At 43.1% G+C, this 17,925-nt stretch overlaps 1 protein-coding gene across 22 annotated transcripts in view; it reads left to right on the forward strand.

The window, feature by feature from the left end:
• Positions 1-17,925, forward strand: part of MAGI1 (membrane associated guanylate kinase, WW and PDZ domain containing 1) — a 357,879-nt gene that overhangs the window by 272,058 nt on the left and 67,896 nt on the right. For 9 of the 22 annotated variants that reach the window (XM_075433225.1, XM_075433229.1, XM_075433230.1 and 6 more), the window contains exons 4-7: positions 6,196-6,402; positions 9,307-9,517; positions 13,029-13,111; positions 16,367-16,405. In XM_075433225.1, coding sequence (XP_075289340.1) covers positions 6,196-6,402; positions 9,307-9,517; positions 13,029-13,111; positions 16,367-16,405 — 540 coding nt within the window. The remainder of the gene's footprint in view (positions 1-6,195; positions 6,403-9,306; positions 9,518-13,028; positions 13,112-16,366; positions 16,406-17,925) is intronic. The other 13 variants (XM_075433231.1, XM_075433246.1, XM_075433236.1 and 10 more) reach the window with 4 other exon arrangements.

The following is a 17,925-nucleotide window of genomic DNA, read 5'->3' on the forward strand; positions in this document are numbered from 1 at the left end:
TGAATTCAGGAAACACCCTGAGCTTCTATAGCCATCTCATACCTCATGCTACCAAGGACTTACTGCTTACATGTTGCTTTAGGTATCTTTGCTTTGTTTTGGCTTGTTAGAAATTTTCTATGCATTAAAAGTGCTTGGATGCAGCTGTACATGAGTGTGAGCAATAGCATGTGGCAATAGGTAGTGATATCTCAACACAGGAAATACCAGAATAGATGAGACTGATTTGATCTGTAGGTGACTTTCTGCTATGCTGTCATTGCCTATAATGACACTAATTGGAGTATATGTTAAATTTCAGACATAAATTGAAATATGCATATGGTAACATTTTGACTAATTTAACAAGAAACCCAGAATGATCTTTCAGTCGACATCACCATTACTAACTGCTAAAATTGACAGAAAATCTACTATTTAAAGCAAATTGGATTTGCACGTATTGTAGGTTAATTTCTCCGAGATCTCTTTCCGTTGCCGATGTTTTGCTTCCGATCCAGATGCTGTATCTGCGGCCGCCTCCCTGTTGCCTGGATACTCTGAATTTCCTCGAGGCAATTGCTAATCAATGTGCAGTCGCAGCTAGGTGAATCCCGCAGACAGCAGCCAGATCTGTCATCTAAATGTAGAAATCTGTGGCAGAATGTGAATCTGGGAAGAGAACAGACAAAACACTGTAGCAGGAGCCCTGCTGCCAGGAATCAGTTCATCCTGTGCTAATCAGACACCAGCACTCTTGCTGGTAGAGGAGCAGAAGTTCTTCTGCTGAAATAAAGGGTCAATTGTTTTGGTTCTTTTACAGTGCGGAGAAGAAGAGCTGCATCTCGGAAAGAAAGCAATTATATTAATAATTACATTTAAAGTCTTTGTGTCGAGGCCTTGCTTAATTTTGCTGCTGATCGCAAAGTCTCTTTCCCGAAATACCGATCTGCATCAATACAGTAAGCTACGAACTGCTTTCTGAAACAGGAGCTGTTAACGGAGTCCTTTTAACATGGAGTGGTAGCTTTGAAGATCAGGTGCACTTCTCGTGGATGCAGGGTTCTCTGTGCTACACAGAGGCTTTGGAGTTTCTTGGGGCTTTTTTTATAATTGCAAAATTATGCCTCACAGTAGGTGTCAGTAACTTCAGAACTGCGAGAACACTGCTTAGTCCTTTGCTGAGAGACAAATGCGCACCCAGTCCCAGGCCTAAATCTCTTTGCACGAGAAAAGCAGGACAAATTCTCCTCCCCCAGAAAAGCGAATAGCTACTGCAGAGCCAACACCTACAGATTAAAGTAACTGAAATGGTACAACAGCCCTTGAAGAGGGATGGTTTGGGACCGCATTCTTACACCTACTTTCATATCCATTCCACTTTAGACCCTTTTAGATTGTGTCTCTGTTCTTGTGCATTTCTACCCGTTCCAGAAACAACATCTTGGCTGGATGGACTCCACTCAAATTGAATTGAGTGGTGACTGACAAAAGATTTTATGGATTAGATTCAGAGTTGTTTTACTTAAGGGTATCTAATTGGTGTATTTTTGTAAATGACGTTCCAAATTCCAGGTCACATAAAAAAAAATTAAGGTTGTCTGTGAATTTACTGCCCATTAGGGGAATATTTAGTAAGAATGTTTTGTTATTTTGAAATATAAGAAAAGGTTTCCATTACCTCTGGGTCTCTAAAATGTAAAAAATTTCTCTTGGCTGACAGCGTTGCTTGAATTCGTAAGCTGCGGGACAGTGTAGAAGCTGCTGTAGATTGCTTTCATTGATTATGATCCCTGCTTGAATTGGCAGAGGAAGAAGTGTTATGATGCTGAGAATTTGTCTTATTGTTGTGATTAGCTGTTACCAAAGTCTAATTAATGTGCGTGATGCTAGAATGTGTAAGATGCTGACACTTAGAGATAAGGAGATGAAAAGAAATCAACTAATTCCAAATAGCTATTCTGTTTTTTTTCATTATTATTGTTATTTTTGCACACTCTCCTGAGTGGCGCTTTGGAGTGCATGGATTAAGTTGTGGTTTTGGCTGCACAAGCTGCCGTCAAACTTCGGCTGTGGTTGAATAAGGTTTAAGCACCAAGGGACTGAATAAAATAAGGGTTAGTGAAAGGTGATGACAAGGAATTCAGTTAATGCTATGTGCATCTGCTGAGTGAAAGCATTGTTATTAGCTGTTAACTTTGTTGCTGGAGGCAGGATCCAAACATGACTGAGAAGAGGGTAAAGCTTAGGGACCCGGTTCCCACCGGAATCAGACATGGGAAAAACTTGACGTTTCTGCCACGCTGGCTGCTTCAGAACGGGCCTTTCCACAGAAAAGTAGAGGTTTTCCTGCTGGCTTCATCAACAAATCTCCTTCGTCTGGGAGACAGGCCGCTCTTTTCCAGCTTTGAGACGTGGCGTTAGGGACACCGTCCTCGAGTTTTGCAGAGCATCACCTGAGCCGTGGGGGGAGCTGAGCGCCCCGGGCAGTCCTGCTGTAACCACTGTGCTGGCTTCAGAAAATGTTTTGGGATCCTCTGGGATGACAGATGCTTCTGTATGCGCATGTAACATGCTGTTAATAATTAGAGCTGATTGGATATTCAGTGCAAATTACACTGGCTATGAAGTTAGCCCCTTCTTTAGTCTTACAAGTGGCTCACAAAACACTGTTAAAGCATATTTTTAAATGTATGTTTTTTCATAAACATTGACAGATTTAATTTGAACAAATAATGTCGAGTCTGAGAGGTTTAAAACTCTTGCTGGGCTGTTCACTGTCAGTTGTTAATGGTGCACGTTTGGATTTCTGAGTCACAGGGTAAATATTTTCTCTTTCTAATTTCTAGGCCTAAACACGAGTTTCAGTGATAATTTTAAGTGCCAGTCCCTCCTAATGGTGTGTCTGCCCCCACACTCAGGCCCACGTGCCATGTCTTCAAAAAGAACTGCTTAGAGAAGATAAATAGGTCTGACTGCATCCACCACACATGAGGAAAAGAGAGTATTTCCTTTTTCTCTCATTCTCCAAGTCACTTGGAAGCTGGGTTGAAGCTTTCTTTTGCAGTTTATCATCACGAGCTGGGTTGTTTCCTGAAGCTGTATGCCCTTGCGTGAATCTGAAGAAAGAGCTGTGATTTTCTGGAATATTGACACAGGTTGAATCTCACTCCTGTGGAGAAAAATCTTCAGCCCCAATGGCTGTGTTTCCCGTATTCTGCAAAACAAAACCCACACATGCAGAGCCATGCTCAGTTGCAGATTCATATTTGCTCTTTGTATCTCTTCGTATATCCTTGTAGGGATCCTCTAAGATAGCACAGTGTGTTGGCAGAAAATAATTATTCACTAATAGTAGTACCAACAGCCGTGTCTTGTTTGAAAAGTGACTAGTGATTTTGGTGTAAGCGAATCTGAAATACTTTCGAGAAGCCTGTTTTCTGCCTGAGGAACAGCTCTCTGTGGACTGTTAGGAGCTCCAGCCTTGCTTGTTGCTAGAGGAACTGGAAAGGAACAAACCTCAAAGATATAATCATATATTTCTCTGTAATTGGAGGAAGGGTGGTAACATCTGTGCTAAGTTCTTGTCCAGGAGAAATTAAAATCCACACTAGCAGCATCTATATATGCACTTCCATTCTTTCCATCCATCACAAAAAGATTTAACCGTTTACAACAGACCTGAAATAAATTTTGCGCAGAATAGTGATGTGCAGTGCCATAAGTAAAAGCTGTTCTCACGTATATGGCACACATTTGGAACACATGTTTTTATCTGTAAAAAACAACAACCGCCACTCCCCACCCCTCTCAAAAAAACCCACTAAACTAGCAGTGTTCTTCTGGAGAAATGCCGAAGAGGATAGCATGGGAGCAGGGTTGATTACCATTTTTCTGCCCGCCTACCTCTGCATTTTCCCTTCACACTCCCTGTCCCCCATTCCTCCTCTTTTTGTATGAAATAATCTTGCAGTATGTAGAGCATAAGAATCATTTGTCTAGCAGAGACTGCAACCTGCTTGAGGAGCCTCCATCTCCATTAGAGGCTCTTTCCAGAAGAAGTAATTTCCTTCTCCCTATAAATTATGCATCGATGTACATTTAAGATTCTGAAATGATGAACAGAAGATGAAAGCATTGCAGAGTGTTGCTGCTTCTGTGGAGCTGAATCCACGATGTTGTATACAGGCTCAAACACACCTTGTTCAGACAAACCTGCATGTGTTGCTGTCCTAGTACTCCGGCTCTGAAAGCATGGAGGTAGGAGCTCCTCAGACTTCTCCAGCCTCAGCTCTGTAAGAAAGACTTTTTCTCCTCTTGGAAGGCAGTGAGGGAGAAAGACAGCAAAGTGTATCCAAAGTTGTCTTCCCCAGCCTGAGCCAGGGTGATTCCTGGTCTCCTTTGCTTCTGATGTGTCCAGAGACCTTACAGAGGCACAAGTTGAGATCTGTGAGTGTTGGGACATGGATGATGCCTGCAGCCTTACGCTATTGCTGACAACAGGCACAGCTTTGGGGTTGTAAGGGACTTAGATGCTCTAATGGGAAAGGCAATTTCAGACAGCTGGTACTTCTAAACTGAAATAAGGATATGTCACTTTGAACCTCAAATGTGTGATGGCTGAGCAGTGTGAAATGCCTTGGATGAGTGGAACTACTGCATACAGCAGTGGGGGAGGTCCATGCAGAGCTGCTTGGCTCACTTTAAACTCCATGTTGTACCTCCGTGTATGAATGATGTCGTTGGCTTCTTCAACAAAAATACACATGCATACGTATAAAAATAAGTGAAGGAAAGTATCTTTTTTAGCACAGACGATGTTTTAAAGTACCTTTGCACAACCTACCTTTGGCATGTGCTTTCCATTTACAGTAACATGGGTAATAAAGGGGTGTGTGCACTTTCTGGGGAATGGATAGTAAATAGATAATGTAACTATGCACTGAAAAATTGGAAAATGCTTTCAGGTTATACACAGCCTATGGAGATAGATGAAGAACATTATCAAATGTGTTTATTTCATACATAGTTTAGAGAAGAGTTTTGTGCTGCTGCCACGGTTGAAGCTATATGCGTGCACCCACACATGGGTTTGTGCAAAGCTATATGGGAGGGCATCCTTTATATTTTGTCGTGCCGGAGAGTATAGGGAGAATTTTCAAGTTCACCCTTGGAATCTGAAGGTGGCAAATGAAAACTAATAATAATTCTTAAAAGGGAAAATTTGGGGAGTGTCACTGTATAAAAAGTAAAAGATGCACCAAGCAATAGGTCTGAATTCCTGAAGTCCCAGTACTGCGGGAACCGATTGCAGATCTGAGATTCCTGTGGAGCGTTTCAGGGCAAGTGAAGCACTACTGTGGTGTGGAAGTGAAACAGGAACAGTGAAATACCTGTGTGCAGTTCTGGCATCAATGAACCTGTGCTTCTTCTGTATTTCTTCCATGGTCACTTACAATGACAGCGAAGTGTCCCAAGTGCTTTGCACTGTTTGTGTCACACCTGGTGATGGCTGCTAAGAGCTGTGCGTTTGCAGAACTGTGGGTGCATCTTTATCCCTTGAAGTTTTGCTGTAAGGTCTGGCTGTTCACTTCTACCCTAGATGACCCAACTGCTGAGTTTCCTCTTTGAAGCAAGCAGTTCCACGTGGTACCTTTCCTTTCCTCCCCTTTGACAGTTTTCTTTCAGAGAGAGAATAGTTTTTGCTTTTTAAACGCAACATCCATCCTACAAGAACATGTGTATTAAAGCAGGCCATTGAGCCTTTCATCACTTATCTGGGTGATGGCAGTCATGAATTTTTTATTTTCTGCAGGGCTCACTCCAGATCTGCCACAGCATTGTGTGGGTGCACACATGTAAAAAGGCGACTAATTGAAATTCAGACGTAACAAGATCGAGGTTTGCTATTCACCATGAGTGCCTTTTGTTTTAGCCCTTGTACGCTGAGTGCACCTAAACAATGCGACCATTGCTTCTCCTTTTAGATTCAACAAGAATAAATTAAAAGGCAAAAAAATTTCCATGGCTGCTCTAGAGATGAAATATGCCCCTCCACCCGCCCAAAAGGGAATGCCGTGTGTTAGTTTATTTTCTTACTTACTTCCTTGGGGGGAGAGAGAGAGATTTTAATGGAACTGAAAATAAAATAAAATAGAAATCTTGCTGCTATAAATTGCTCTCTTTTGAAAATGCAAATGTGTTTCTATTGCCTAGGTAACTATTATGGAACGCCCAAGCCTCCCAGCCAGCCCCTCAGTGGGAAAGTGACTTCCACCGATGCGTTGCAAAACCTGCAGTCTGGCTCCAAGCAATCAACTCCAAAGCGAACCAAGTCTTACAATGATATGCAAAATGCTGGCATAGTGCATACAGAGAATGAGGAGGAGGACGATGTACCTGAAATGAGCAGTAGCTTCACAGGTAAAATGAAAATATCACAGTCTATTAGTTACAATACATGGGGAAGATTTTTGGAGGGGGATTTTTTTGGAAATTGTTTTTAATGGGTTTCCTGTGAAGCTGTCAATCCCAGACAGAAGTGGCAAACAACACAGGGATAGCACGTGTCTGGGTGTGGACAATCACATGCTCAGTTGTGTCTTCTGAAAGGGCCTTGTGGGATTGAGCTTGATGGGGAAAAAAAAGGGGAAAAGCTCCAATCCATTAGTTGTAGAACGTTCAAGGAAGAGTTGAGCTATGGTTGACAGTTCCAGTCATTAAAAACAGTACAAAATGGCTCAACCAGGATACATTCGAAATTAATTACTGTTCCTTCCAAAATACGTTGCTGTCCTTTCCCCTTCCTTGCATCTGAAGATACCTGTCACATGCAATTACTAGATCCTCTTCTCCAAGGTACCTTCCAGAAAACCAAGGGCTGCTTGCTGCAGGAATTGGGTCTGAAGCATGGGTGCAAGCTCTCTATCTTTATGAAGGCCTCGTCTCCTCCTGAACAAAGATCTCAATCCCTCAGTTGGCTGAAAGATCGCTGGAAACTTTTGCAATCTAAAGTCAAGTGCTGTGCAGGCAGATTCAGAACAAAACACTGTTGGAGATGAGTTGAGTTTCCACAGAAATGAACTGAAAGTTTGTGAAGCTCTGAGGGGCAAGAGCTCTTCCCCATGTCTGCAGTTCTAGTATTTGTTAGCACTTAGAGCATTACTTCCTCAGCTCAGTTTCAAACACTGAATTAATGTTCCTAGCTCCCTTTCAGGTAAGTACTTTGCAAGCAGCATTATCCACACCTTCAAGCTTCTCACAGCTGCTTGCTGTGGGTGCTCACCATCACTGGTGCTTGGTCCTTTCTCCTCTGGTCACTTCCTACTCCCGTGAACATTTTCCTTCCCGGCCTCTGATGAGTCGTAGGTGCTGTCATTCCAGTTTCTATCTGCCAAAGTCTTGGCTCTCACGTCAGTACAGAGCTTTAAAAGGTTTTAGGCTGAGATTTAGTTTTGACCCTCTCTGGGTCAAACTGTCAAATGGCTTTGAGAGTTGCACTCTGTTACGTCTTTCTAACCCAAATCAATCCTGGCTGGCCTAATCCCTCCCAGGCTGGAGTTTCTGTCTCTGCTTACCAGCTCCTTTACAAAGTTTTGCACTTAAGGGTGGTTTGTCACGTGCTGTGACATGGCAGCAACCTCAGCTCTTGTCACAGGATCTGATTTTGGGAGGAAGCTGGTGGGAGATGTTGGTCAACCCCTTTGCTGCCCTTCTCAGTGTGGTGCCCCTGAACTGACTCTAGCATCATTTCTCTTGCCTGTTTTCCTTCACAAGATAAAACACTGGAAGGTGCAGCTCATTTGTCACAACGTTATCGCACCCTGGCCCCTTGCCTCCATTAAATGGGCACAGAATCAAGAAAAGAGTTATTTCTCATATAGCAAACTGGTTTCTTACGCTTCTTTCACATGTAAGTGTGCTAGCCATATTAAAATGCTGCTGCTTCCTTAGAAGACTTTCTCGATGACTTGTGTTTTCCAGACTTTGGCATGTTTACACTTGCAGTCTTAAGCTGGGGATGATTCATTCATGCTTCTTTATCTTGTCAGCTTCTACCTAAAAATATCGAGCGCCAGGAAGGCTAGAAAGCAGGCAGCTGAGCCTGCTGGTGTAGTCTAGGTCTTTTTCTTCCCTCTTCTCCCAGTTTATTATTTTCAGTATCTTGCCTTTTCATAAAGGCAGCACACAGACTAGAAATAACAGAGGAGCTGCAGTTAGCGGCCCCCCTAGAAAGCATGTCTGTGGGCTGTGAGTTGAGGAGGTCCGTGGTCTGCGGTCTGGAGCGCGCAGCCGGGGTCTTGGCCCTTTCAGTCCTGCTGCTCGGGGACTTGGCAGAGTGTCGCGCTGATCTCTCTGTCATTTGCTCAGTGTGTTGCCTGCTGCGTGTACTGGAGACTGGTGGTCTCAGGTGGTTTGGAAGTACTGCATCAATTTTCAACACCTTAAAGAACCAGAGAAAATCCTTTTGTAGACACAAGGGTAATTTTAGAATTTGTCTGTTGCCAAAACCTCTCTGTGAAGAATTTAGGGGCACAGACCTGGTTTGTGGAGAGCATTTACTGTGATTAGGGGTGGAGGGAATGAGCAGCCGTGTTTCATGGATACAGCTCAAAACTGCATGGGTGTAAGCATCAGAAATGTTTCCTTGAAGGGAGAAGGGCCAGATACATCATAAAATCCTCCTGAGCGACTTTGACTGGAAGGATAGAGTGATGAGCTGTGGAATAAACCTCCTCAGACAGCTAGAACAGGCTCTAGTGGGCAGCAACATGTGGACACATGGTGTAGTGCTGACATTCGTTTTAATTTTTAATTTAAAAAAACGCACTGTACTAAAAGCATTCACCATTAGCTTGTTGACTTTGAGCTTCTGGCTACCTTCTGCACTTCTAAAAATCTCCCCTTTTGATCATTCTTCAAACAGGAAATTTTACACTCCTAATCCCTGTCCCACAGTTGGCACTGCGGGAGTGAACCTGTAAGCCTGCTCAGAAGCCCATTGAACTCCTCTACATCAGTGAGCCCTGGCCTCAGATGGCTTGGAAGACTTTGGTACCTCAGCAGGGCTGATTAGAGCGAACAGGGTGGCTGATCACAGCTTCCGATTTGTGCTGGCGAGGGTCTGGCTGGCAGAGGGTGTGTGAGCAAAGCAAGCTCCTCCCTGCTGGGAAAAAGACTGCAGAGTCTCTGCCCTCGGTTCATCTGTTGCTGTGTCTTGCGAAATAAAAAGCAAGGAGAGGAAAACTGTAAGGATAAGCCCCGAGAATCAAATGGGAGGAGAAAAAGACTGATTTTCAATGTTATTCCTGCTTGTTTATTCTACAGCAGAGTCTGGTGACCAAGACGAGCATAATACGCATATCGTAAGAGAGACAGCTCCACCGTCTGTGATTGATAGCCACACCAACGTTCCCACCACGGAACCATCTCAGAACCTCCCTCAATACCTACCTCCTCCTGCCGAGGATAACCTAGGTCCTCTGCCGGAAAACTGGGAGATGGCCTACACCGAGAACGGAGAAGTCTATTTTATAGAGTAAAGCACATTTTTGTTGTTCTAATTCCATCTCTCTCCCTCTCTCTCTGGGCATAAGTAAACCTCCACGGATGCATTTTTGTGTATATGTGCGTGTATTACATATTTAATGCATACAGTTATGTTGTAGAGCTGTAAATTCTTTACTGCTTCTGGAGGGGTTTTGCATTTCCTGGTTGGATTAACATCCAAATCACTCCGGAGTTCAAAGGCAGGGGGAACAGCTCGTTTTATGAGGGTAGTTACAAAAGCAACAGACACTGATAAAATATGGGCCAGTTGTTTTCATGGGTGGGATGAAAGCTCCTAGCTGAAAGGGCTGTGGCTTCATTTCTGGAGCCTGCCTCTGTGCATAACGCAGCAGAGAGGATTCCTCTGGTCGTGCTCAGGCGGCAGCAGAGCCCGGGAGTGGACTTTGTGTGTCATCCTCTTGTCAGAGCAAATGGGCCAAATGTGTCAACATGCTCCAGTGGTTTGCAGAAGGCACAGCTCAGTGCAGAGTAGGCACAGTGAGTTTGGAAAAGCAAGAAGTACCTCGTGCTCTGCAGGCTTTTCCTACGAGCTGAGTGCTGTCAGCAGTTTTATGATATTGACTTTTTCATGCCATAAATAATAGTCTCTAATTATACTTGTCTAGATTTATTGAAATAGGGGTAACTTACAAAATGGGACCTGTTAGTGGAAGAGGTTTCTTGCACGGAGTTTAGCTAGACATTAAAATTCAATTAGCTTTTGAAACTCAAGCTGCCCAAGTAGAGGAAGGGGGAGAGGAATTGATTTGGAATTTGATGGTCTGTTTAATGCGGTCTTGGAAACTGAGATCCTCTGTCTGTGCACCAGAAGCCAGTGACCAGTTAGTACAGAAGAACGTCCTCCGCTCCTGGTACTCCGGAGAATCACGCTGGAGTAGGGCAGTGCAGGAAGCAGTCCTGCTCCGTCATCGGGAGAGGGGACTTTGGACAGGGCCAAGGAAAGGCTCGTCAGAGCAGGTTTTCCCTTGGCTGCAGTGGCAGGGGATCACATCAGAGGAGAGTGCCAGAAGAGCTGTGAGGACTGAGAGCACCGCAGCAGCCCTTCACCAGCTGGGAGAGGGCTGCTGTAAAAAAGGCCAGGTTCCAGGGTGCTCTCAATTACTTGAAGAGGCTCCACCAACCCCCCAGTGTAAGCTTAAGTCTAGAAGGAGCAATGCAAATTCTCATCAGCTGCATATCGTATGAAACTGAAACGTGTTCATTATCCCGAACACAGTATTCTGCCCCTCATTATGTCCTCAGGGTGCCTCATTCTTTGACGTACTTTCTGGCCTTAATGTATATAACACAGCCTGAGTAATAGCCCATCCAGCCTGCTATTTTACTCTGTGGAGGAGGACAGATGATGAGCACTAAATGCTGCCCAAGGAGCCAGTTGCTCTCTTTTTTTGTTCCCACATGGGCGTCTGCTGTCCTTTACAGGTGCTTCAGCAAGGGGTTCTGCTGCCACCACAAATTTCCCCAAAACCCATCCCCATCACTGCTATGTTCTTTATGAGCATGTGTTCTCTTAGCAATGCAGGGCTGTAGCACCTTAAATAATTCATTAGACCTTTTGCAGGAGAATCATATGTGTGGTGGAAAAATATAGCCTGCGTACACGGCAGTCTGTCTGACATGAAAATCTGGTAGCACACCAACTGCTGCCTTCCCTTGCAGTGCAGGTTGACCGCTTTGAGTTTGCACACACACAGAGGGTGATTTTTGTGCAAGAACGTGTTAGTGTGGGTGCAGCACTGAATGACTGCAGTTCTATTAATTCTAAGGACACCCTGAGCCTAGAAACGATTTAGCTTGATTTGTATCAAATTAAGAGAGCAAGCTAATGAGCTGTGGGGACCCAAGCTGGCTCAGATGACTATACTGTCATCTACAGCGCTTTGGGTTATCAAGGCAGGGTGCTGAAGAGAACAGTATGGGAACATCTGAGCTGATTGCATAGAACCAGCACAGGACCAGTGGGGCCCGAGCTGCGTGTCGGATAACCGATCCTGATGGCTTGTAGCTGAAGCAATTTGGCTCTTGAGATCTGTTTCTCTGGTGCTTTAATTGGGATTTTCATTACCCAAGTATCCCAGTCCCTCATTACCCTGCGTGTAGATCTGTGCGTGTTACAGGTCGCACACAATCCTGTCCCACCGAGTGTATGATCTGAGAGGTGGTTAGCTAAATTTTCTGTGCCTCAGCAAACCGCACTGTTGTGAGCCTTTGGTGAGCGAGACAAAGTTGCAAGAAATATGCAAATATTTCATTGCTCTTCTCCCACTGCCCTCTTTCTCAGCTAGACTACAGGCTTTCGTATTTATAAGTTGGCAGAACCCCTCTGCTTTATTGCTGTTAATTTGCCTGACTTGCTGAATTTCTGCTATTCAGTTTTCTAGTTGGCGAGTAATTGCTCTGAAGCGTGCCAAAGGATTAAATGCATTTGCTCATCCTGCCTTGGGAGGACTGAGTAGTAGGATGTGTAAAACAAGGACCTTTTATGTACATACTCCGATCCTAGGAGCAGGGCGGTCCCCTCTGTGCAGTAAAAGACAAGTTTGCTGGTCGGTTGTTGGTTCCTTGGGGATCATAGCCCTCATTACAGCATTTCCAGCTTCGTGAGGCTGTTGTGAGGCTAAGGTTAAGTTTGTAAACCTCTCTGAGACCTTGGAGGAGAAGTAAATAGAATTACTATGGTATTGAAACTTCAGACTGTTAAGTAGTGTTAAAAACTCAGCTAGATAAATGATACCTCAGGGACTGGAGGGCTGCCTTTGCAGGTTATGTATAAGATGACATCAGGTTGTAGAAGAGGCGTTATATTACAGGTTTGTCTCCATAAACAAATGAAATGATGGGTGAAAATAATTTCTAGAAAAATTTATTTCATGCCTGTTTACTACGCAGCCTTCCCCGCTGGGACTGGCATTGCGATACTGTCAGGGGACTTGTAGAAAGGAAGAGTTGAAAGTAAAGCTGTTCAACTTCCATCAAAGGCTTTGACAGAACATTTTTATTTGTGTAATTAAAAAGTTTTCACTGGAAATTTTGTTTTTGACTAATGCTTGGGTCAAATCTAGACAAATGAGAAAGGTCTTTCGCAGGAACAGAGATCGCTGCATAGTTGAGGGAGGAAGGGAAACTTCTGTCTTTTTGTCTGAAGGCAAACGGCTCAGAGATAGCTCCTGGAATTAAGAAACAAATGACCAAACATAATATGGAAATGAATATTATAATATTGCAGCTTTCACATGCATCCATCCAGTCAGGAATGCTGATCTATGTATTTTCACTTTTCACCTATGTGTTTTCAATGCCTAGATTTTTGTGATTTGGTAGACTAGTTTGCAGAACATCTAATTGTAATGCTGTTTCTTCTCAAGAAAAAGTATGCCTTCAGGTCTATTTAATAACAAAGAGGATGTATACTTTTATGTCACTGATACTTCATCTCTGCTGTTTTTAACAAAGGTCATATTTCCATTTTTGGTTTCCAGCCATAACACAAAAACAACATCTTGGCTTGATCCACGGTGCCTGAACAAACAGCAGAAACCTCTAGAAGAATGTGAAGATGATGGTAAGAGACTGAAAATAGTAAGATAATAATGCATTTGGTCCACTTCTAGTTAACTTTGTGCCTTTCCTTTTCCCCTGTCCGATAACCTGTGTTCAGAAATACTTTAAAAAAAACCAACAGGTTTATTAGTAAGTGCATAGAGACAGTATCTGTTATGTTGTAAAATCACTTGTCTGTGTATGTGAGGTGGCAGTCATTTAATAAGAATTAAAGAGGTGCTAGAAGTAAGAGGCCTCTGTTTTTGCGAAGGCATCTGAATAGTTGCTGACGCTGAACAAGACTCGGAGCTTTCCAGCATGTTCACTCCTTGGATCATTGTGTAGGAGGAGGCGGCTGAGTCTGTGTGCTCCGTTGTGTTACGCTTCAACCACCTGTTTTACATGAGTTTGAAAGAGTTGCATTGTTATTTCCTTGTTTGAGCAGGAATAACTCAATTGCTTCACTTCTACTGTTAAACACTGACAGTCCACTTAGTGTTCTGATTGCTGAAAACAATTTCAGTTTGAAAGTGTAGATATCTGCCACTGAAAATTTACACTGATGTAATTTTGTATTCCTTGAGATGTTGGAAATGCAAGCCACTGTCCAATGTAGAGCAGCCAAATGCAGGACTGTTAAAGGAGGTACTTTCCCTGCATCCTTTAGGAGATGCTGGAAGAAAAAGGGAATCACAATGAAAACAAATGTTTGGGAAAACCTGTTTGGAAATTTTGGTGAACTGACCAGGAAAGGTGATGGTAGCCTAATTAGTAATTTTGGTTAGCACAATGTTATCATGGTAGGTATAGCTTAAAAACTGAAGGTTTTCCTTCGTCAGTGTTGGTGCTGTCTTTGTAAAATTAGCTTTCATAATACAATTAACCTCCTCCTGTTGTGAGTCAGCTCAATAAGAGTTATGATTTTACTTCGGAAAAGGATCAACTCACTTGATCTCTTTTTTACTGGTAGGTTGAAATCTGGCCTCTGGAACTGCAGTTACTGGTTTTGCACATGCAGTTTTTCAACCACTGCTTCCTTTCCCGTGTGAGATTTTTCAGGATGTGAGAATTTGCCTGTGCATCCTTCGCTGCCATGGTGAAGCGGGTCGCCAACTTCTTAGTGCGCAATGTAGCGTGCGCCCAAGGATCTGCAAAGCCCAGGCAGAAACCAAGCATAGCGAGCTGCCGCCTGCCTCAGATCCTTAGCAACTGGCGTCGTTTGTCAAGGAGCGAGCGCAGGGAGCTGGATTAATGAAGGCCTTGCTCTGCACCTAAAAATGGATATGTCTGTCGGTAATCAGAACTAGCACAAAATTAAATAATAGCATATGCAGGAAAGCTCCCTCCTCCTTGCAGATAAGCATTGCTGGCAATTTAGAGAGGAGGTTGCTAAGTCTCAGCACAAGCTTTCCTCTTTCAGAAGGTAGTTTTCCCTGAAGCACAACTTCTGCCCTGGCTTTCTCTGCCAGCAAGACTCCCAGTACATTGATAGCCCCAGTGACGCCAGCAAGCAGCAAGTGCCGCTGTGGGTCAGCGTGCCTCCTGCCTGCTCTGAGCCGGGGCAAGGAGCAGCTGGAAGGATGAGGCAACAGCGGCTGGCCGAGCTCCTCGGTTAGACAGTTTGAAGTCTCCTCGCAGAAGGGAATGTCTTTCAAAACTCTTGTCGTAGTAACAGTGACAAAACACGCATTGGGATAATTTACTTAATTGGGACTAGAAACATACAGCTGGGTATTTTTTCGTATTCAGTTAAGTTCGTAATTTTACAGAGTAGTGGCATTTTTGTTTATCAGGTCCTTAAAATCAGCTAATTTCATCTTCCCCCACACCCTTTCACTCCATTCACTAAATTGCTCATTAATGAATATTTTTAACATTCAGTAGCCAAACCGATTGCTTCATAGGTACAGCAGTGCACTGCACTGTTTTGCTTGGCTGCTCCGATCTTCCTTCGTGTGTAAGAACAATTTTACTTTAGAAAACAATCTGAGCACAAAGCAGAGAGAAGGTTTTTCTTACTGCATCACAGGAGCTGGACATTTTTGGTGAGGGTCGCTGTTGGGAGCTTTTCCGCTGAAGTCAGTGGGACAGCCCCTCTGTTTTGTTTGTTGCGTGTGCGTGCGCTTGAGTTCTCAGGCTCGATCCCATCCTGTTTGTGGTTTTTATCAATGTTAGATGTCGCTTCAGATTTGTTTGGGTGCAGTTGCCTTGTGTTCTTCCTTCGTTAGGATACATGTCCCTAACAGGTTTTTGGTCGTTTCCAGTTGTTTAGGCTATCGAAGGAAATTGCAATTTGTATTTCACGCTAACGGTCCTAAACAACTGTTTTGGTAGAATATATTGCAAGCAGGTCGTGGAACTGTGTTTTTAGGTGTCAAAATTTTCAGAATCAATGCTGTGACACTACGTCTTCTGTTTGCTTCTGTCATTCATTTATGTGGCTTATACTTCACTGTACTAGGTCCGAGATTGTTTTTACCATCTTTGGTCTGATTTTGGTCATCATCTTTCATTTTCAGACTGCATTATTATTATTATTTATAGGCTAAGCAATACTTTAATCATCTGTGTCACTGTTAACTTATGAATATGGAGCAGATAAAGATAAATGGAGCAACAGTAAATATTGATGGCTTTGTGTGTTTGAAGAATTATGTGATCTTTGTCCCAGGTGCCCGGCTAAAACTGGTGCATTCCTGTATATGCCTCACCAGTGCATCTGGACTTTGGTGTGGGCCTGCGACTCTGGTTAAACAAAGAGCTTCGCTTCATGGCTATCTTAAATCATCGAAGTGGTTACAGTGAAGTCAATTGGACCTTGTTTGCACATAAATTTAGGTACTGTCTTGAAAACCTGGCTACATTAGTTCTTATTTAGATGCAAGGTTTTCCTCTCAGATTTCTTCATTAGTATTCAGGTCTGGCCGCCTGATAGATCCGTGTGTCTACAGAACAGATTCCAAAGGTCGGACTGTACAGATCTGAGGGAGAAGCTTCACTACAGTAAGAACAGCACAAATGTACTACTTTGCCATATCGAGCTGTGGCATGGAAGTAGTCGATTGATACAGATATTTCAAGAACCAGTTCTTTCATTATCTACATCAGATCCATCAATATTCTGATCACTAAAGTGTGATAAATGGAAAGCTTGGGCTTGGTCTGTAGAAAATTAGTGCCGGTTCTGCTGTTTGCTGTAGGCAATTTCTTGCTTGGTGCTGGTATCTGAAATTTTCTTTTAATTTTTTCTGTCTCATTTACTGCTCTTCCCTTGGAGAAGAAGGGGTACACACGGAGGAACTGGACAGTGAACTAGGTAAATCATCCATCTCTCTTTTTGATGTTTGACTTCAACTGCACTGTTTTAAGCCTTTAATTACTTACTTTCTCCTTTGTATCATTTTGCATCTTTCTGGTTTTTTTTATTTTAACAAGCCTGATTTATCACCAAAACTTCCCTAGCGCACAAAGCATTAATCTTCTCTTGGCTTCAGATCTACAGTATTTTTCTTACCGATTCAGTGCTTGAAGAAAGCTGAAGGGCCTTAATCTTGCAAAGTTTGTTCGAAGTTGCTTCCTTCTGGACCATGCAGAAGTCAGGGGATTTTCTGTTAGCATCACTGGCTCCAGGAAAAAGTTTATAGATGCCAGGTTTGAAATCAAGTAGCTAATGATGCTTTTTCACTGGGGCCAAATATGTTTCCCAGACAAGAGAAGCAGAGCGTGATTTAGAAAGTTTAAGTATTACATAGGATGCTTCTGCTGAGCTGGTGAATAAAACAGCTGAAAATTTTGCCTTGGTAGGTGATTTTATAAACAGATGATTTTCAGTGATGTGGTACGCTTTTATTTGCTGCATCTTTTTGCGAAGAATGCTGTCTTGATACCTAATCTCAGCGGTGCTCATTCTGTTGGTACTGATGGTGGAGGTAGTTGTTATTTCTGTTCAGCTATGCTCTAGTGCACTCGGAAAGCTGAAAGGCATAAGAGATTGCACAGGATTTTATTTCCACTAGGTCTATTATTGCTTTTAAAGAGGACTGTATTTACAGCTTATGGTTCTGCGTACTGGAGGATTGTATTACCAGAGAATTAACTTCTGGTTTCTGTAATGACTTGCAAGTAAGTGTATTCAGCTTGCCGCTTCTGTGTGATTGATACGGCATCAGCAGCCAACAGCTAGTGAGTGGACTTTTAACACTACTCCAGGAACTGTTCTTCTGGATAATATGCCTGGAATAGTATTGGAGGCTTAACTTCTTCTTCTAGTGCAAGAATATGAAAGAAATCGCAATTTGAAGAAGAATGCAGTCACTTTTTCATAGTGGTATATTAGTATTATGCACAGCTCATACAAATAATCAGCAGCAGACCAAGAAACATCAGAAGTAGGTGGATGCATACCAACAACCTGCAAAGATTTCTCATTAGGGTCTTCACAAAGGGTTACTTAAAAGAAGAGAGAGATTAAAAAATTCAGAGCGAATTCAGAGGCAATAATGAAATGGAAATCTTTACTTCTTTCAGTCTGATACCAGGATGTAGTGCAAGAGAAGAAGAGCTGAAAAAATAGATGCAGGGCAACTCATTAATTGATAAGCCTGACCCCAGTTCTGCAGGCACTTAGGTACACAATTGTTTTGCTGGAACATCATGAGATGTTCCCTGTGTTTTAATGCAGATAAGCTTTATTGAGCTCATAGCCCATCGATACACTGTTGAGATTTGCCAGTGTTTCAGTGTAAATAAAGACATTTTCAAATGGCTCAGCTGGTTACAGCAACATGAGGAAGGAGGCATGAAAGCATGTGGCCTGTTCACTAACTGTACTCATGA

The sequence above is a fragment of the Opisthocomus hoazin genome, chromosome 11 (genome assembly GCF_030867145.1).
Source record: "Opisthocomus hoazin isolate bOpiHoa1 chromosome 11, bOpiHoa1.hap1, whole genome shotgun sequence".
NCBI lineage: Eukaryota > Metazoa > Chordata > Aves > Opisthocomiformes > Opisthocomidae > Opisthocomus > Opisthocomus hoazin.